The 21,833-nt window shown below is 35.5% G+C and overlaps 1 protein-coding gene across 2 annotated transcripts in view; it reads right to left on the bottom strand.

Annotated features, from left to right (window-relative positions):
* Positions 1-21,833, bottom strand: part of SESN1 (sestrin 1) — an 85,010-nt gene that overhangs the window by 11,631 nt on the left and 51,546 nt on the right. Inside the window, exons 1-2 of one of the 2 annotated variants that reach the window (XM_004673755.2) lie at positions 5,399-5,602; positions 107-172 (exon numbers count right to left, since the gene is read on the bottom strand). In XM_004673755.2, coding sequence (XP_004673812.1) covers positions 107-172; positions 5,399-5,500 — 168 coding nt within the window. In that variant the 5' untranslated portion in view covers positions 5,501-5,602. Of the gene's footprint in view, positions 1-106; positions 173-5,398; positions 5,603-21,833 lie in introns of those variants that run through there. The other variant, XM_012722850.1, reaches the window with a different exon arrangement.

The raw sequence follows: 21,833 nt of genomic DNA on the forward strand, positions 1-21,833 counted from the left end.
TCTGTGTAAAACATGCTGTTGACCAACTGTAGTTCAGATGCCAAGATATGGGTCAAGAGAGCTTTTCCTTAAAAGCATACTCCATGTACTTTCACAAACAACATACCTCCTTTTCTGGGATGAATCTGCTTGGTCCGTGTCCTAGTGGTCGAGGAATTCTAATTCCAAGTTCCTAGAAAAGAAAATGACACCATCTCAAGCCTCCAGCAGTAAACAACATGAACTGAGGCTACAGGAACGGGAGGGAAAAACAATCAGTAGAACAGAGACAGACTTGTTTTGGTGGTTTGTTTTCATGGTCAATATATACATACCAATTCCTCTGTTTGTATCACATAGTTGACAACAGCTTGCAATAGGACTCTAACTAAAAACAATAAAAACTGTTTCACTAAGGCAAAATTTTGCATAAAGTACTTGGCAAAAAGTCTAGAACAGAAAGTTCAGCACATAGCAGTCAACCCTGTGGACTGTCATCAATATAAATTAAGACCAGTACATCTAAAACCAAACCAAATATCAAATCTTATGCATCTTACAAGGAGATGGGAAAGTAGTAATTTCCAAATAAATATCTAAAACTGAAAAAAGTATAATTATCATTACATCTATAACAACTTAATAAAAACAGAAAAATTAACCAAAAAATTAAGAAATTAAGAGAAATAAAAGAAAGTAATATAGGGCAAGTTTTCCTTATAGTTAAGGAAAAACTAATTAAGGAAAAACAAAACAAGTTTGCCTTAAATTTTTTATTTATAAAATGTCATCAACCTAGTTATATTTTCAAGAAACCCATTTACAAATAAATGGTTTTCTGTCTTTTGACAGTGAATCTAGAATTCTACACCTATGTGACAGAATAGTGTGGTTAACAAAAAATGACAATCTAATATTAAGGCTTCCATCTTTTACTCCAGCACAGTGTGATTACAGAACCAAAATCAAAATGAATATAATCCAGGGTTGTTTTTTGTTTTGTTTTTTTTTTTTTTTTTTTGAGGCTCATGTCCTATCAATCTGGTTTCTAAAAAAACAAAAGTACCAACTTATTAAGAGTTTACACAACTAAAAATTAACCCTTGTTTATATTTATCATTACTTATAAATATTATTCCCACTCTTTCACTACTGCTCCCAAAAGACATTCAAGATATAAAACAGATGCTTTCCTTTTAAAGAAAAAAAGGGAGAGGAGGAGGGAAGACAAGAGAAGGACATATGGCAGCGATTCAAGAAATCTGGTTCAAGTGAATGACTGCAGCAGAATGGGTTTTTAAAAAGCAGGCATGATAAAATTGAAGAGAATTTTTATTAGAACTCACATGCAAATTTAAAACCTATACTCACCAAATGAATTTATAAAAATAACAATTTGAATAATCCTGTATTAGAGGTCATAGATTTATTTATTACTCTGATTTCTTTCACACTTGTACTGAAGATAGTAGTGTTTCAACAACTATATCTTTGCTTAGAAGAGTCACTGAACTCACTGATCTAACAATGTATGTGCCTTCATCTTAATATACCATAACAAATGCAAGGAAAAAAACCCAATATATCATCTTGGCACAAATGTAGCTATTTATATAAAATAATTTCATTAGCCCTTTTCTAACTGCTGAGTTTTGATCTAATTATAAGTATTTCAAACAAAACATGTCAAAACAAAACTTTAAGGATAACTGATATTTATCCCTTCTTACTTATTTGCTATTGTATTTAAACAAAGTACATTTTAAAAAACATCTACAGCAAGACTTTTATTTTATAGCAGAGACACTACTCATGGGACTCTAGTCAAAAGGGTGACGAAATGAATTATTCAAAAATTGATCTTGGGACAAGTGGATAGACATTCAGAAAAAAGTTAAGATGGTTAAGAAGTAGAGTCAAGTATATTTTATTCTACAATAAGTCAAAGTATAGAAAACCCCACAAAAAATCACAGTAAAGAGGCCTAAGAATACCATAAAACCCAGAAGTCATAAAATAGAAGATTAATAAGTTTGGTGACATAAAAATACTTTTTACATGGGTAAAACATACATAAAATTAAAAGACCCTGAAAAATATACTTGCAATTCATGCAACAAAGGGCTAAATTTCCTTAATACATAAAGATTCCTATGCATCAGTTAAGAAAACCCCCAGCAATCTGATAGGAAAATGAACAAAGGAAACAGGTCAAACAAAAGGAAATATAAATGGCTGAAAAATTATCAACCCTCATAATACAATAGTTGCAAGTTAATTATTTTGAGGTACAATTTTACATTTAAAAGACTGCTTAAAATAAAAAAAAACAACAGCATAACTGAGGGCAAAAACCAATTATTGTACAAAAATAGCAACAAAGCAGCAAAATAAATTGAAAAAAGTTTAACAGGCTGTATTGGAGAACTGATAGACACTTATTGCTTATGCATTTCTGATGGGTGTCTTCTGGAGTAGGAGGGTGGAAAATCATATAAACATATATCTATTTTATCTATCTAGTTAAGAACCCAAATAATCTAGCTCATTTTTAGTGTTAGAGATAAGGGCTGAACTCAGGAAATCTGGTCCTAAATGTAGAGCCCTTAGTTATTACTCTTTTGAGCTTCTATAAATGATTTTGATACATTGAGAACCTCTTAGATACCACTATTATAAACAGTATTCTTGACTTCTAAATGATTAAGTGAAATCAATTTTCTGGAAAATTCACTTTTGAACACTTTCTAGTTACCTGACATTAGTTACAAAAGTTACTGCTATTTTCTAGCAAATGTTAATTAAAAAAAGATCCTGTAGATCTTGGGAGGGTGATCATAAGACAAATCAAGTACATTTCATAACTGCCTAAAGATTACTTCAATTATGCCTTCATTTGTAGCTGTAAGAAACTGAATTACTGACACTGAAAATTTTGGCTGATTCATATTCTAGAGGTACAACTGCCAACAGCAAATGGCCTTATTGAAAATGATGTAGATGGTAATCACAGAACACAGGTCACAGGCTCTCAGGAAGGTGTGGCTGGAAAACTTAACAACGTGGGAACTCACAGTTCCTTGCCTTCAACAATCCTAATCAGCATCTTTAAAAGAGATAACAGCCTCCACTATCACAACACTGTTTCATCTCTCTGACATGTTTCTTCATTAGTGTATAAAAAATCCATAGTGAATGTTGACTAACAATGACATATATGTATATATCACTATATGAATCAGCATATACTGTTGAAATCAGATTTTTAAAATTTATTAAAGATAACATTTATGAATCTATATCAACCTCCCTAAGTAAAAGAATGAATGATTTACCAGAAACGGGAAATGAAAGAATCTGATGATCTACTGACTACTCGCAAAATTGTTTGAAAAGTAAAAATAATAAATTTCAAATATTTCATTTGTGTCATTGTACTTGGCACACCAAAAAAAAACTGTCCAGATGTTTTCATACTGACAACCTTAACATTGATGTTTAATTTAAAGAATTACAAAAGCAGTATATGTTTTTTTGAAACACATTTCATCCAGACATACAGCGTGTAAAAAGTGAAAGTTCCCATATCCGGTTAACTTCTTTAGGAGAATCATTGCCCATTGTTGGGCATGTTGACAAAGTTTTAAACAAAATGGAGAGATCTAGAAGTATTACATATTTAAAGAAATTTATATCTAGCAGTCTAAAAAAACAATTCCTACTATGAAGTGTTTCTAGTGATTCTTTTAAACTCATCATTAGCATTACTGGGGGATTTAGAAATACTGAAAGTTCAGGTAATTCTTCCAGTGTTTGGTCTATGAATTATGTTCCAGAAAAACAAAGAATTCAAAGTATTGGATTTGTAAGGCCGACTTAGGCATACATTTAAATGTATGACCTATACTTTAGACGGAGGTTCAATACCTAGAGAGTATTTAATTTAAAAGCACTATAGAAGCTTGCTGTTTGTAAGAGTCATGTTATTAATTCCTTTGTAAAGTGAATAGTTTTCCTGTTAAGTACTACTTCTTAACCTATCTTTCTATATGTTGGCTGTGGAAAATGAAATAGAACTATTCAGAGCTTCCTGGTTTTCTACTACAGCCCCACAGGCACTGCAATCAATGTGCAAGCGAAAACACCTTCTCTGACTTCCAATTAACAAGACTATCTTTAGAGAGTCTAGATCTGAACAAGAACCAGGAACCTGCACACATACCACCAGAAATATCAGAGCTATTCAAGCAAGATGACTGAGGCTACCTTCTACTCAAAATGAGAAAGGATCTATGGCCTGCAAGCATAAACTGTAAATGCTATTTCAACACTTTCACATTGCTTTCTCTCTTCAGTAAAATTTCCAAACCAACCTTTTATTAGGTTGTGTTATCTAAAAGCAATGAGCATATTACATATCCATGAATATTAAAATATGGAGACAGTACTTGGTGTTCTACCACCTCAATAAGAAAGTGTCTTCATTTAAATTTATGGGAATATATGCAGTATACTGATGATGTAAACTGCATTTACAAAAACACAAATGCTAAGACATTCACGTTCCTGAAAATACTGCAAAGAAATTACTTCATATTTAGGTTTCTTGAACTAAGACAATACAGCATCCTGGTTTCAATTCAAAGTTGAATTGCTATTTTTCTATTTTCTCCCTTGCCACCTTTTACATCAAAAACCTTTTAAAATGTACTAATTTTAGTTAGGGTTCTATTAATACCTGCCAAACTGCGCCTTATTGGCAACCACTTAACAGAGAGTACAAAATGTTACAATTAAATAGTTCTCGCTGAAGGCCAATTCTGACACAAAAGGGATGGTTTAATAAACAAGAGCAAAACGCTGTGCATAACGTCATAGAGCTGGCAGAACACACTTCTTCTAGGCAACATCGTCTTTTAAAGACTCAAATATATTCTCCTTCTGTCTTCAGGTAGGAGGCAAAGGGAGTGAGGGTCACAGAGTAATCTGTTTTGTCAAGACGCCCAAGTGAGGGGGAAAAGCCACAGGCTGTTCTAGTGCAAGACTGGAGCTTTGTTCGGATTCTGACTTGTGGAGACTTGCACAGGAGACAACGCTATTTGCTATTTTCGAGTTGGAGTTCTCCATTTAAATGACCCGGGGAGCAGTATCTCCCAGCCTCAGCATTTTTTTGTCCTCACAGCAGAAAACGTCTCCCCACCCACCACAGGCCGCCTCTCCACCTGAATGGCACCGGTCAGTCAGAGACAACCCCGAGGGCCAGTGGTTGCTTCAGGGGCGTCCTCTCTGGGGAGCGTTCTCCGAAACTGTTAGGATGCAATGCCAGGAGGGAACACGACCTCAGTGCATCCCCAGCTGCTCGGCCGCGTCTCCGCCCGCCCACCCGCCGGTCAGCTCTCTCGACCCCTAGCCCTGGTACCTCGTCCTGGCCGCGGTCCCCGCCGCACTGCTTGCAGCCCAGCAGTTCCGAGACCGTCAGCGAGGCCTTGTACGCCTCGTTCGCTGTGGTGGCCAAGCGCATGTCGGCGCAGGGACGACGCAGGACGAGCAGAGCACCCGCGGCACAGCGGAGAGGAGAGAGCTGGGTGGCCGGCCCGGTTCTAGGCTGCAGCGCCCCAGTCGGAGGACGCGGGGGCGGTGCGAACAAACAGGCCGTGCGGCCCGCCTCTGCCGTCACTCCGCCGACCGGCGGCCACGCGAGCCAATGCGGGCCCGCGGCACCCTGGAGCCCCGCCCTCTTGACGCGGAGGGGCGGGCGGTCAGACGCGGCGAAAACAACCTCAAGGGGCCCAGGCCTCCGCGAGAGCTAAGGCTCGGGTCGCCAAAGGGCTAAGGCCAGACTGGACATGCATTCTGGCTAGAAGGTGCAGCTCTTGCCCTCGGGCTTCAGTGAAAGACAAACGTGCCCCTGCCCCCAGCATCAGCCTGCCCTTCCTTCACCCGCTGGGGTCAGTTTACCTAGCGCCAAACAGCAGCCACTCTCTAGGCTCACTCTGACACCACCAGAAGGAATCACGTTTGCTTTACATTTTATAAACTATTGAAATACTCTCTTCCATTCCAGTAATGTTTAAACAATGCTTACGAGCCACAGAAAGCAGGAACAAGTAGGGGACCATGCTCTATATTCGATGCAAAATTATTCTTGCTAAGCTACCTATTTAAATTATCTTTAAGTATAACGCCCCTAGGCAGATAAGCAACAGATAATAGCAGATCTCTGAATTGTCTTTTTCTTCCCAAGTATATTAGTAGGCTTTACAATTACTAATGTTCCCACATAAACATCCCTGGTTCCACAGAGAGAAGTTCTTTAAAATCTGTTCAGGAACTTGGGGGGAAATATGTTATAAAGAAGCACAAATAATTGACGTTGTTGGCCTCAGAACGTAAATCTTTCAAGTCTCATGTCAACAGTATTGCCTTACAAGATTACATTCACTTCTTTTAAAAAACCCAGTCTATAAATAAATAAATAAAAGTCTTTAAAAAAAAACCCTCCTAAATTAGATCTCTTCATGCAAGTTGGCCTTGTGTTTTCAAAGCTCAGGTTAAAAAATAAAAGTTGGAACATTCTGACAGAAGGAAACATGTGGCGTTTAAATCAACAAATACTCACACAGAACCAGGACTCTGAAATGAAAATAAGTTTCAGTCTCAGGAGTGAGGTTACAATGTCTCAGAGAAAATTAAGTTACTTTTAGCTCTTAAACTGTCATATTCGAGTTAAAAATGGTTACTTTTTATTTATCTTCTCCAGATAAATAAATGTTGCATGTTCTCACAGGCTGCTTTTATACGTTGCTGGGCATCCAAAGTATATTTTTTACTGCTCAAAAAAAGCAACTTTGGGTTAATGATAACATGAGAAAAGGTTACAGAGGCTTCCAAGGGCTTTTCTTCTGAGCACAACCACAAAAACAAATAGCATAATCAAACGCACATTGAGCCACCATCAGGCAAAAATAAATCTAGTAAATCCTCAAATTTGCAGCAATATGACATATCTTCCAACAAAAACTGATTGAGATAAATAATTTGTAAACATAAATGAACATAATATATGGGGCTGTAAGCTACAAAACTAGTTAGATAATGAGGGAAATATGTGAAAATGTTGAGCTGTGATTTTTATTTTCTGAAGAGAGTAAGAAATAGTGAGGTCCATTGTCTAGGAGGACTTAACCTTGTTTGTGGCATTAAATGTCATTTGCAAAATGGAGAATGTTTACCTTTCTATTTTTAAATGAGAAGCAAAGGGAAAGCATGCATTTAATTAACCTCAATATAGTTTAAAATAATTAAATACAAGTTAGAATTATATACAGTGTTTGATTTTTTTTAGTGCTTGCTAAATTAAAGACATATATGCAGAAATTTATTGTAAACTATAGTTACAATTCCTTTTTTCCTGAAAGTTTGTTTTGATGCTGTCTTATGTAAAAAGAAAAATTTTAACAAATTCTAATTCTGAGAACCTTTCAAGCCATTAAAATGTCAAGTTATGGTCTTTTTAAAGACTGACTTAACTTCTTCAAAGAGCACTAATTCCTGCTGTTTTTGATAGAGCAGTACGGTGAATTTGTCACTCTATTCTCCAACATAAAAAGGTTGCCCCCAAATATATTTATGCTCACAAAAAATATAATGACCTGCAAATACCACTGTGTAGATCTCACTTCTAAAAATGGTCTGTTTGAGGTCATTCAAGCTATTTAAAATACTTTATATTTCAACATTTTGTTTCTTCTAGGAAGAATTCTGACATTAAGTAATAGTAATCTGAGATATTTATTACTCTAAAAATGTTTTGGTAAACTTAGTTGTATCCAAATGAAGTTTTTGCACCTGTCATCAGCAGTAATGGCCTCAACGCTAATTTTCACAAGAACAAACTGATACACCCATGTAAAAGCAGAGTGATATACATGACTTCATCTAAACAGGTGAAGCATTGTAAGAGTCCAGACTTGGAGGTGGTTCAAGAGACTCTTCCTTTAGGAAGAGACTTCTGAGCAGGGACTTGAGAGGCATTGGCAGAAAGTCTGAGGGAAGGGGTGCATTAAGAGGAGTGGAGACAGAGTCTGAAGTAAAGGAACCAACATGAGACAGAGTCTGAAGTAAAGGAACCAACATGTGCAATGGCCCAGAGGCAGGGGAGAGTCGAGAGTGGCCCATTAGGGAAGTTGAATAATGAAAGTTCACTGCAGTAACTAAATGTAAATTGTAAAGTGGGAACTTGTTCAAGCTTCATTAATGATTATAAATTTTATTCTTAAGAATACTATGGAGTTGGGAGCCTCCCTGGTGGCACAAAGGGCTAAGTCTCAGCACGATCAAGCTATTAGCAACCACTGTATCATGAGTTTGATCCCCTGCCAGGGAGCAAATCCACATATGCACAGCAGACCTGTCCTGTCTGGCACCCTGCTCTATGACAGTATATTTCAATACATCTACCTGTTCTGCTCCCCACTTTGTCCCTGGTGAATCTTCTCACCCCCTGCACCTCTGTCCTAAACCGTAGTTCCTGTACACATAAATAAACTAAATCTTTTTTTTTTTTAAAAAGTGCTATGGAGTTATTGAAAGTTTTAAAGAACAGAATGACATCAGATTTGTATTTCAAACTATATGAGAAGGCACAAAACTGAAGGTGTGAGGAAAATTATGAAGGCTGTTAAGATAATTTAGGCCAGGCAAAAGGGTGGTCTAAAGAACAATGGGGATGAAGCAAAGTGTAGGGATAAAGGCAAATTTTGTCTCTCCTAGATAAAATAAGTTTCTTGAGAAAGGAAATCATGTCTCATACTCTTGTTTTTGGGATTTAGGAAATAAATCCCAAATTATCTATTCTGCTGACTAAACAGCTTCCCTGAATCTACTAGACTTTTAAAAATATTACCAATATGTGAAAAAGCAGAAAGGATGATCAGACTAAAGACTAATGATAATTTTGTGGACCACATATTAAACCTCATTTTTCATTAACTAAAGGAATTATATTAAAGTACTACAGATTTATAGGCCTATTCATCCAAGTTGGTATTATGTTTAATAATTGGGTAGGAACACATAGCAATGGTTTTAATCATTAAGTAAAAGAATTTCTTTGGCCTTATTAGATTTCTGTGGTTTAAGTATTCTTGAAAAATGCCCCATTGTAATTAAAGCATTTTTTTTAGAATAAATGCTGGTTATAAGATTATTTCTTACTAATTTTGTCAAGATTTTTCTCTTTAAGCTGAGATCTTCCTGTTTTTATATATAGCTTGTCTACTAAGCACTTTTTTCCTTTCAACATCATGTTTTGGGTACACTGAGATCCTTTTAGCACTGAACTTTAGCTTTACATTCTCTTACTTGTGCTCTGCTTTTTTTCACTTCTTCAATTTAATTTTTAGAATTATATTACTTGTAAAAAAGTAAGAATGTTGACATATTTTGATTTTCTCTCCTGTAGGGTTTCTTCTTTTAGAAATGCACAGTATTTTAAATTTCTATGTGGAGTTTTAGAAACACCAGCCATTACTCATATTTGTAAAAAAAAAAAAAAAAGAAAAGAAAAGAAAAGAAAAAAAGTGGGTATTCCCAAAAATTGTCAGTGGCTTTAAATTAGAAAATCACTTTCACTCAAAGAATAAGTGCCTTAAAGTCATGTTCACATTTTCCAGGTGAAGGATAATAAAATGAGTAACTTATTAACTCCTATTATCAGATACTCACCACTTTGCACATATAAGGCAGACATAACTATTTCTGTTTTACAAATTTGTAAAACAAATTCATGAAATAACTTGTCCAACATAATAAAAACACAAAAATGAAGCCTAGGGTTAGAACCCAGGTCTGTCTGAATCCAGAGCAGCATAAGCTGGGGTACTCCTTTTAATGAATATTTAACGTTTTTTGATCAACCTGTTTCTAATGCTGAGCCTAAGAAAAGTTGACAAGGAGGAAAAAAAGTATCTCCCTTTTTATAATTAGGATGAAATCTGGTTTTTAAAAAATCATGAGTGAATGATCTCAGTCCTGAGGACTTTCTCCTCTGTCTTTATTCTGTCACTCCTTTCAGTATATCTTTACAGGCCTTGGTAAATTGCTGCTACTCAATGACTTTTCACTACTAACTTATCTAATTCTAACCTCTTAAATGCTTCTCATATTACCTCTGTTCCTGATAGAATACTTCTTAAACTAGCTCACAGTATTTATTATATGAGGGACTGATATGTCATAGTAGTTTATTTACTAAGCCTGTCTCAATAGAGTATAAGCTTAAAAATATCAGAATGTCTTTTGTTTCCAATATTGTATTTCCAATGTCCTAGTGCTTAGTACAAAGTAGACTCTCAAAAAGTATTTTTTTTTTAAGTAAAGGAACTCTGCAGAAATATTTCCATTAAAACAACAATAAAACCCTTAATGCAACTGAAAGCTTAATAATGAATTTGAGTTCAATATTCAGTTTATAAAAGATTTGGGTCATCCAGCCCCACATTCTTAGTGCCTACTAGGGTACTGTGTGGGAAGGGAAGGGAGGCAAACAGCTTGTGTCTGCATTCAGCTTTGCTAAGCAATTCTATTTTTCTTATTCTCACTACCTTCTCCTTGGACATGCACAGGTACTCCCAAGCTTTTTTGATTTTCTGTGCCTGTATTCTTGCACAACCAAGGTAGCAGTTATATATAGGTTCCAGGCAATGGTATATATGGATCACATGTTAAGAAAGGCAGGTATTCACAACTCAAGACACTATCTTGTACATATCATTATTTGATAAAATTCATGGCATATTTTATAACTGAGCTTGGCTTTAAGCATCCTCAGGCCTACCTGAAGTAAAATGATGTTGCAATGATCAAAAATACTTGGGTGACTTCATTGAGAAATATTATAACTTTTAGAGGTTAACTGCTTTCTAGCATCATTAAGTCAAGTAAGAATGAGTTCAATACGGAATAGGATTGTTACAGGGCAGTAAGAGGGGTGCCCCTCTCACTGTCCTCTAACAGGATGAAGTTGAGAAGTGAATACAGTGAAACACCGAGTTAGGACTTTATTTCATATGTTCTTAGGAATTTCTGAAGGTTTTAAAGAAGGTGAACAGGAAATGATACAAACAAAAAAGGTAATTCAAAATAATTAAAATATGATGTATTCAAGCAGAAAATATTTCTCAGATGAAGCATATATAATGTGTTACGTTAGTTTTTTTTTTAACTTAGTGTTTGAGAGACTGTTTTATCTGTATCTAAAAATTTGAAAATATTTTGTAAATACTGAGATTGCTTCTGTTTTGGGGGGGCATAAATTGGTTTTAATTTGTAACTTACTATTTTAAACCTAATAAATTTATTAGTCAGGCATAACATAGAAATTAGTTTTTCAAAATAGATAAGAACCAAACCTATTATCTTCAATTTATCCTGATTCCACATACTTGATGGAACTGAATGAAGTGCCTATTTCCTTTGTGAAACTGAATTTACTGTTAAACTATTTAGGCTAAATACATATTACTAGCTTAATCATGTTTGAATTTTGAATTTTATTCATACTAAATACTTTTGATTCAAAGACAAATCCTGTTAAAATATTCTAAAATCTTTTAATCAAGTTTTGCTTTGTCTATAACAGCTATTCTGCCCTCCCTAGCTTCTCCATTGTGATTAGTACTCCACATAGTGAATAAAGTTCTTCAATATGTACTTTTCTTATACTGTTAGAGAACCCCCATTCAGTTCCTTTGTGAGAAGTCCTTTAATCCTTTAAATTACCTTCTTTCTTAGCCTCCTTCTGAGAACTTTTATTTTCTAAGATGCAGATCCTTAACCTGGGCATAAAGTACAAGGCCACATCTCTAGACTACTTGAATGTTTTTATGCATCTTAGAAATAAAATGCCATTCAGTGAACTTTCCCATCTATTCTCTTGCCTCCAAAATCCTCACTGCTCCTCTGTGGGCCATTTTCTTTTTTTTTGCCGAAAAGGGTGTGGCTACATTCAGGGTACTGTAGTTCAACAAGCAAAAATGTTTACTATCTTTCTATTTAGGTAAAAGCACTAAAAAAGAAAATGTCATTTAAAAAACTGCTTTTTACATGAACTTAAAGTTTTAAGAATTCAATATTTCATTGGACTAATATCTGATTTTCCTAATTTTTGTCAAGTAACTGAGAAATACTAAAATACTCAGACTACAAATTGGAAAAGGCAGTATTCTTTGTCTTACTTCTAATGATAAAGTTATTTTTTGGTATAGCTTAATGTTTTGATGCCAGTGGTACTTACTATTTTACCAAGTAACAGAAATCTTAATAGTATATAACCACTTAGCATTCAACAATTATTTATGAACATTTATTGAATGCCAGTTATATGCATGTAATTTTTTAAATCCTATGAAAATGCAGAAATATTTTTTTCCCCAAGATTTATTTATTTGTGCATAAAGAGCTGGGGTACAGGCCAGAGGTGCAAGGTGGGGGTGAGAGGTTTCACCAGAGACAGAGTGGGGAGCAGAACAGGCAGATTGAGGAAGTACACTGCTGAGGGGAGCAGCAGGTGGGTCACGAGAGGTCTGCTGCACCATGTGGATCACCTCCAGGACAGGCAGGGATGGAACTCATGTTGAAGTGGCTTTAGCATCTTAGTGCTGTATTTTAACCTGCTGTGCCACCAGGGAGGGCAGAAAATGCAGAAATATTTTAAGTTGAGATGGGTGTCTATTTTAAATTTTACCTCTCACATAAAGTGTACAGATTGTTAGACAGCTTGGAACTCTGTTAGGGAGCATAAAATGGGGGAGTGATCTAATTATTGCCTAATTCTACCAAAAAACAAACCCAAAAGATAAACAAACAAAAACCTCCAAACAAAACAAAAACCCGGTCTGGAATCTCTTAACCACTCCAGTTATGGTCCCTTTAAATTTAAAATGAAGAACAACTGAAATTCATGATCGCTCAAACTTTATTCCAGCTCTAGAGTTCTATTAATATTAATTCTTGATTTTATCAAGGCTTTAAGCTAACTAGAACCTACCCTCCTCCTACATAAGCCTTCTTTAAACATTACCATTACCAGTGATTTTTCACTGTTTCTTAGGATCTATTCCTTATAAATACTTTATAACCATTATAAATTATTAATACTTCATAACCATTACAAACTCTCCTGACCTACCCGCTGCTCCCCTCAGCAGTGTATTTCAGTACATCTGCCTGTTCTGTTCCTCACTGTGTCTTTGGTGAATCCACTTACCCCTACCCCCTCTGGCCTGTACCCCAGTTCTATATGCATAAATAAATAAATCTTTAAAAACAAACAAAACCCATAAAATAGCTACTAATTGGCTTGAAAAGTAATTTAACTTTGTTTAGTTGAACTTAATTATTTAATATGATACCAGTATTAGATATTTGTACCTGTCAGAATTCAGGTAACAATAAAAGTGACATGCAGACAAAATAATTAGTAAAAATCTGAATAGCACACTAGACTTGTACATCTCCAGACCTAATGTCACTAGAACTGACAGCAGGTTTGTAGGTTTGGAAGATCCATGTTAGTTTGTGGCTCTATACATTATTCACCTAAGACTAGGGTAAGGCTTCAAGGTACAGAAAATGTTTTAAGGAGTTTTACTTATCTAGTACAATCCAGTTCAAAGACTTATTCCCATCAATACCAAATAAAGGATTAAAAAAAAAAGAGTATATAATAACTTTCATCTTAAATCACAAAAAGTTGACTTAATTTTTCAATAAAGTAGTTTAGAATTGTTCTTACTAACAATAAGGACATTATTGATAGCCAGTATATCTTTTGTGTATGTAACAGACAGGTTTTTAAATAATATATTTGTCCTCTACAAACAGAACTTTATGTCAGAAAATTCAACTTTCAAATATTTAGATTTAAAAACTTAAACCACAGCACTCTAACTTGTCCATTACAAATATACAACTAAAAACTTAAAATTCTGCACTCTAAATTTACAAATTGGTGGGTTTGAAAAACATCTAAGCTTCAAAAGATATCAGAAAAAATATGTGGTTCAGGAGAAAGAGCAAAGCAGTAAAAAGCAGCAGGATGCAGTTCAAATAGGTCACACTCAACTTTTAACTTTCCCTAAGAACAAAAAAACAAGCTTAGCAACAGCCCTTAGCCAATCACAAAGCAGACAAACAGGTAAGGCTTTAACTGCTCTAGATACCAATGAGCTCCAGCCTTCAATGTTTTTTTTTTTTAAATTATATAGTGTCAGGGCAGAGCACAAGATATAAAACAGGATATACTGTTCTGGGTTAAAAGTAACATAAAGATAAAATTTCTTCACCAACTAGTAACAAAATATATCAGATTTTAACAACATAATCATTTAGTTTTCATTCTTGTTAAGTCAGATACTGTATACATTAGACCTAATGTCACTAGAACTGACAGCAGGTTTGTAAGATCCCTTTACAACATTAGTGCATTTATAATAAAATATAGAATATTGTGGGAAAATTTCTTGTTTTTGAATAGATGATAAGGGGGGGGGATTGTCTATAAGAAAAGATTCTTATAAATTTTCCTAATTTACATTCCCAAGAGTCATTTGCAGGAGAGAGGGAGGAGGGGGCCAGAGGACCAAGCAATGGAATGTTGATTCAAATTGAAAAAAAAAGTGATAACAACAAATACAACCTTCCAAACAAATCAAATTGCACAATGCCTTTCTATGCAGTTTTTTCTCTTTATTTCTATCACTAATACATATCTTTTTCCTCTGAGAGAACAAAGTTTTTTTTAAGGATTTAGCAGGGATTTTCAAAGTTAGATATTTCATCACTGCAATATTTAGTGCAAACTTCAGCATTTGTTCAAATTTATAGAACATTATGTGCAACAGAGACATTGAACTGAACACTGAAACCATAGTTAACAGTTTTCTCCAGTTTGCTTTTGGCTTGCCAAATATATAACATTTCTAATATTTTCCATGAAAATCTTCAAGAACCACCACTTGTTTTTTTTCTTTAAGTCCGCTTGAACCACTCACTGGTTTTAGTTCCCTAAAATATAATTATTTTAAGTAAATCAGCTTGACTTGTTATATTATCAACTATTTCCTCATCATGCACTATAAAACACGGGGTTTGTTACTAATATAATAGGGTACTGTAAAAATGTATATATGTATAGTTCCCCCTCAATATTTTATTGTATTCCATCTAACCCCTAGGTAGGTGAGGAAAAATTAAATAATGTTGAAAGACTAGCTTTAGGTTTTATTTATTGATAATATCCTTAGTTCAACCTATTCCTCTAACCTCAACTATGGATAACTAAGCTATGCTGGATATAAAAAAGGGTAGTTGCAATACATTATTTGGGAAAGAAACACTCTACCACAAGCTTGTGTTGTCCTTAAATGTTCTTAAACCTTAATAATATAAAGCAGCATCCATCCAAATCTTGCTGGAAATTTCACCAATTAATTAACATGTATCTATACACTATAAATTGGTTGTATACATTTCTGCAAAATTCATGAACCTCTGCATGTATTTGTATGTATGAATACATGAATTCTATTTACTCAATATTCATTCAGCCAACATTAATTAAGCATTGACTCTAAGTGAGGCATTTCTCAGTCTGTCTTGGATAACAACATCCATGTCTACTTCACTTCTCCATCTTTCTTCTTGCTATTTCCTATAGTGATTTACCTACCCACTGTACTTTTTGCTCCTAAAGGGGAACCTGGACTGAGAAATCATGCCTTAAACCACAAAACTAAAGAAATACAAAGGGTTTGAGAACAGGATTTTGTGTTATGCTAAACATCTGGTTGTTACTGCAGCAGTCAGGTAATTGAGTGCCAGTTAGTTGATAGAGAGCTTTAAAAGCAGTATCGCAGATATTTACTCTAAGATTTTATTACAGAAGTAGACAGGCACTACACTTCATGGTTTCAGACATAATATTAATAGAACAGCTAACACATACTGTGATCATTATGCATTAGGCAGTCTCTGAAAGTATTTTACATATATTTTAACTTACATAGTATTCATAATAACCCTTTTAGTAGATGCTATCTGCATTTGAGAAATGGGAAACTTAGAGAGGTTAGGTAGCTAACCCAAGGTCACACAGCAAGCAAGACGGGAGTAAAGGTTAAAGCTTGAGACTACTTGATTCCAAAGGCATGCTCTTTCTACTATATCATGATGTTGTCTGATGTCTTAGTTTCCTCTGTACTGTTAATATTCCAGTGACAGTATGTCAATCAGAAAGTGGCTGAGACCATACTCTTCTCACTTTCCTTTTAATCATCACTTACACTATTTTCCCTATAATTTCTTCTGTTATGCCCCACCCCTGTGACCACCAAACATAAATATATTATCTCTCTCTGGGAAAGGTAGACTGGCTCTCCACTGAGCCTACTGCCAAAATAAAAATATTCCAGAACACCTCTCAATATTCCTTCTCCCTGACTACTGCCTTCCTTATGCATGATAATCCTATACCATTATTCTTTATTCTATCTTTTTTCCATCTATTTTTCTACTTGTGATCCTTCTTTTGAAGCTTTATGTTTCTTCCCAACATCTGCAAACACTTTCCCCTCACACTTTGACTAAGAATTCATTGTTATAATTTCTTTCAAAGATCTAAAATTTCTTCTGCTTGAAAATTTGTAAATTTTGTCATGTTCAATAAGGGATATCTTCTACAACTTGATAGCTTACTATACTAATACTGTCTCTAAATCTCCAAGATACCATTACTATTATTTGTGGATGTGCCTAGATTATGTTCACATACTCATAGTACAGCCTCGGAGTAAGTATGTCCCTTTTGGACTAATTTAAGAGTACATTCTGTTTAAGAAGTAAGGATTCAGGAAGTGGAATTATGTAAATCTTGCTTTGAAATTGCAACTACCAAAATATGACACACAGGTAATTTAAAAATACATTTTTATCATATAGGTTTTGTACATAAAACACTGAAGAGAAAATAAGACACAGTCTAACAAAAATAATGAGTGAAATTTTAAAGCATAAATAAAATATAAAAGTGACTGGCAGTCATTACTCCAACCACTTTAATAGACTTTAAACATAAGAAAATGTAGATTCTTTTTAGCTGCTAAATTTGGTATTGACTATTCAAAAAATGAAAGAAGAATTCAGAGTTATTTATTCATAACCATTGAATAAATCTAGGACTTTTACACACACACACACATTGTGAAATGTTTTCACCTACATTTGAAAAATCAGTAATTGTGGTAAAAATAGCTGACTGCTGACTGTTATATAGAATGTTAATACAGTAATATTTTATTAAACCTGAAATTTTTTGGGGGGAGAACATTCTCATGAAAGGAAGCTAGTAAACATAGGCATAACAAGATATAAAATAGATGCCATGGGGTTTATATAACTACCTCGTTCAGAGACAATTTACTTTTACTTTGTACAAAATTATAATCTTTGTTAATCTAATTTCTAAACCCACAGTTAATTAGAAAAAAGTAGTACAGTTTAAACTGATAACAGAGAAAGAATGCTAGACACTCATCTAATAACAAAGGAAGGGCCAGAGAAATTCTAAAAACCAAATGGGAGAACTTGGACAGAGCAAGAGGCCATGTACTGGAAGGATACTTAGTCCTATAAAGGGTACTTAGCCCTGAATCTGACAATTAGGGTAATAACTAACCTCTGTAATAGTGCTACTTACTCCTGTTGGATTAAACATCTATAAGCCTTTCTATCAGAAATACAATTTAAAATATATGTTGACCTGACAAAGTGTTTAGAAGTGAAAAATGACCAATAGGAAGAATTCAGGGAGTAGAGATTACTGAGACTAGTACCTATGTATCCCAGTACAACCTAAAGCAGTTGTAGATTCCCAGAGATCCCATCATAAAGCCAGACTTAAAGGACTTAACTATAAATAAAAGCACAAAGTGGTAGTGGTGTGGGGATATTGGGGAGGGGGGGGGAAGAGAACATGTATAAAAGGAGATAAAGAGAAAAGTTACCTGTTTCAGCTTTTGTTGGGGGTGGGGTGAGGGGGTGGAGAGTAAACACAAAGTAGCTCAAACATGAGGAATTGAGGCCTTAATTCCCTATTAGCTGTCTGATCCTATAACAGAACAAAAATAAGTCAAGAAATTAAGATGGGTTATTTATGCCATCCAAGCTCCAGTTATAAATATAAATTGTCTCTGAAAGAGATAAAATTCCAGTGAATATGAGCTTACAGTACCAAAAAAAATTAGCTTTAGAGTCACTCCCCTTCACCAAGAAGAGACACAATAGTCACCTGACTAGGCCTACACAACTTTAGGGATTAGAATTATAAAACACAGAATACAGTTTCATTTATTTAAAAAATTTTAAAGGAAATGTTCTAGGGACCAAATATATACACATGGCTGAGTCTCTCTTATGATTTTCTGCTACATTAATTCCATAAGGCAAAAAGTTTCCCAGAGACTATTGAGTGAAATGGGAGTTAAACAATATGGTTTACTTCGAGCACCCTTGGTTCATATGAAAGCATTTCTTAAAAGGAATATAGCCTTATGGATAACTGGGCAGCATATAACAAAGTGACAAAGAGAATCTACTACTTAGAAATAATTCCCGCAATGTCAGGACTTGGCACAGAACAGAAACTGTGCCATGGAAGCAGTGTGTTGGATAAAGAGATCCTTTTTAAAAAAGACCTGTAAATCAGTTATCTGTATCAGAAAATAAAAAATACTGAATTGCACACTGGTACATATTAGTAACATGAGAGAAGGATCTTTGAACTGGTCTTAAAGATTGTTTTTAAATAGGGCTTCCCTGGTTGTGCAAGGGGTTAAGTCTCAACACTATCAAGCTATTGCCAGCCACTGCAGCATGAGTTCAATCCTCCACCCACATGGTGCAGCAGACTTCTTCTCTCTTGCTTGCTGCTCCCCTCAGCAGTATATCTACCTGTTCTGCTCCCCACTCTGTCTCTGGGGAAATTTCTCACCACTGTCCCACCCCCACACCTCTAGTCTACAACCCAGCTCTTATGTGCATACATAAATAAAATAAATCTTTATATAAAAAAGATTATTTTGAAATAAGTACATTCACTGTCTCATTCCTTCAGAGTCTAAACTGTTCACTTGGTAATAGTCTAAAGTTGTTATAGTTTCACTCCTACTCTGAAGCAGAGATTTAGTGCATGAAGATGATGACTCAGGCTACTTTTCTATACTTTCTCCATAAGAAAATTATTTACTATACAACATTTGTAATAATGTAAGCAGTAAATTGAGAAACAAAGTAGCATGAATGGTTCTCAATTCTACAAAAAATTTCAGAGAGCCACTTTTTCTAAAGATTACAGAGCACCATGTCTAAGACTTTTCTCCTTATGACTAAAGACAATATTAAGAACAATAAAAACTATGGTTTAAAATAAAGTGATTGTGGGCCCTCCCTGGTGGTGCAGTGAGTTAAAGCACAGCACCAAGAAGCTAAAGCCACTTCAGCATGAGTTCGATCCCCACCCGGGAGGTGACCACATGCATGGCAGGACTCTCCAGGCTTGCTTGCTGCTTTCTTCAACGCTGTACTTCGTCAGTAGGCCTGATCTACCCCCACTCTGTCTCTGGTGAATCCTCTCACCACCCCGGCACCTCTGGCCTGTACCCCAGGTCTGTATGCATAAATAAATAAATCTTTAAAATATGTATATAGTGACTGTGCTGAAAGAGTGGTCGCCAGCCTAAAGACACTTGATCCATGGCAATTTTACTACATAGTGCAATTCTCACAAGTAGCAGAGATGATTTTGTTTTATTAAATCTTCTTTCATGATGTGAATGAATAACTGCCCAAGATGACATGAATACTGAATTTACAATGTTGCCCCTTTCCTCCCACCTTGTTTCCTCTTACTAACAAGATTTGCCTACTGTATTTTTTTATGAAGAGGATAACATTCATTTTTTTCTCACATAAATTTGTGTTCAATTAAAATCTATTTTGTTGAGCTTTTTCGATCCCAGTTATGCTCCTTAAATATCATCAAAATAAGATAAGCTCTTAGATATTAAGCTATGCAACAATCAGATTCACTTCCTCCCCACCCACTACAAGTGACAGAAGTTAATAAAATGTCCTCTTAATTTGGTTATAGTCTTCTTTTCCGGACACTTAGGAGTGTGTCTCTATCCTCTGATTCTCCATTTGTCAGCATGAGCATGACTGCTAACTTTGGAATCCCAGAATCTGAGTTTTGGTACCTGTCAGGATTGTTAGGACCCCCTGGATTTGAGAATCCGGTTAAGGAGAGGTGTGAAAAATCAAGAAGAAAAAGAATGCATTTTTGAAAAGCAGGACTGTGAGAAATGCCCACAAAGGCGTGAACATTGTTCTTTGTACAAAGCACACAATGTGATGGTCTGAGCTGCAAGGAGTAAGTCTACACCTGCACTAGGGCAGAAAGACAGTACATAGATGCACACTTACGGCAAAAGACAGGAGGAGATTTCTTGAATATATCCACAGAAGAGTCAACTGAACTTTTCCTCATGTCTCTAGTATTCTTTCCAAAGCTGTCTAAAATGATTTTATCCATAAGTTTGAAGGTAGGGTAGGAAACACAAGATAAATGAAAATAACCAGAGGACCTCCTTGTGGTACAGGGGTTAACTCTCAGGGCTCTCAAGCTAGCTCAGCCACTGCAGCCGGGGTTGATCTTGGCCAGAGAGCTGACCCATATGGCGCAGCAGTCCTCTCCTGTCTGCCTGCTGCTCCCCTCAGCAATGTATTTCAGTAGATCTGCCTGCCCTGCTCCCCACTCTGTCTCTGGTAAATTCTCTCACCACCTCACACCTCTGGCTGACACCTCAGTTCTTCTAAAATAAAATAAAAATAAATCTTTAAAAAAGTAACCAGAGCCTAGATTAGAGAAAATATGTCAAAGAAAGAATAGTTCTGAAATTCTCAAGATTCCAAGGCCTTGGAAGAGGCCATAAGACTTTACACTCTATAATGAATGACTCTACATTGGAAGTGTGAAACAAAATGTAAAATGTACCATTTTATAGTCCACAAATTTTACATAGAATGACCTGTGCTATTTCTCACTATATAGAGAGGAAATTTGTCATCAGACTGATAAGTTCAGAACTATGAGTCAAAGGCAAGTCTGTCTGAGTTTAGGTCCATTCCCTTTCCATCACTCAACAGTTTTAATAAAGCTTCAGAGCCAGTCCTCAAGGGACTTACAATCCAGTTGATCAGTGGGAAAAAGGTTAGGGGGCTTAGAAAACCACAGAAGACTAGACAATGCAGGAAGCAACAATGGAGTTCTAAGAGATTTCTGAGTAGTGGTGTAAAGACTATGCAGTGACTTTCACAAGTGTGCAAAATGACCTCAGGTCAAAGAAATCTATGTACAGATATCTTAAGAAGAGGTAGTGAGACTAATTCTTCCTCTTCCTCTTCAGTATCATGAGTTTACTGATCTTCATTGTTTATCTACAGCACTTATTCTTGGGCTTATGCACAAATCTGTCCCCTCTAATCCTGGTCCGCTTCTCACCTTCATTCTGAAGTTAGAAGGCATGGTTTGGTAAGGACCTTCCTGGCTGGGTCCCCCTTGAAAACTTCTTCTGTCACAGCATCTGTCTTTGTGCACTCTCATTCTAGTGCATTAACTAGTCTCTCTTATTAAACTGAAAGCTCCAAGGTGAGAAATGACTCATCTGTTCCACAACACTGAATCTGTTTTCTATAATGGAAGTACGGAAGGGTGTACGTCAGGCAGCAGATTTAGGGAT

This window comes from Condylura cristata, unplaced genomic scaffold (genome assembly GCF_000260355.1).
Source record: "Condylura cristata isolate star-nosed mole 26May11 unplaced genomic scaffold, ConCri1.0 scaffold00001, whole genome shotgun sequence".
NCBI lineage: Eukaryota > Metazoa > Chordata > Mammalia > Eulipotyphla > Talpidae > Condylura > Condylura cristata.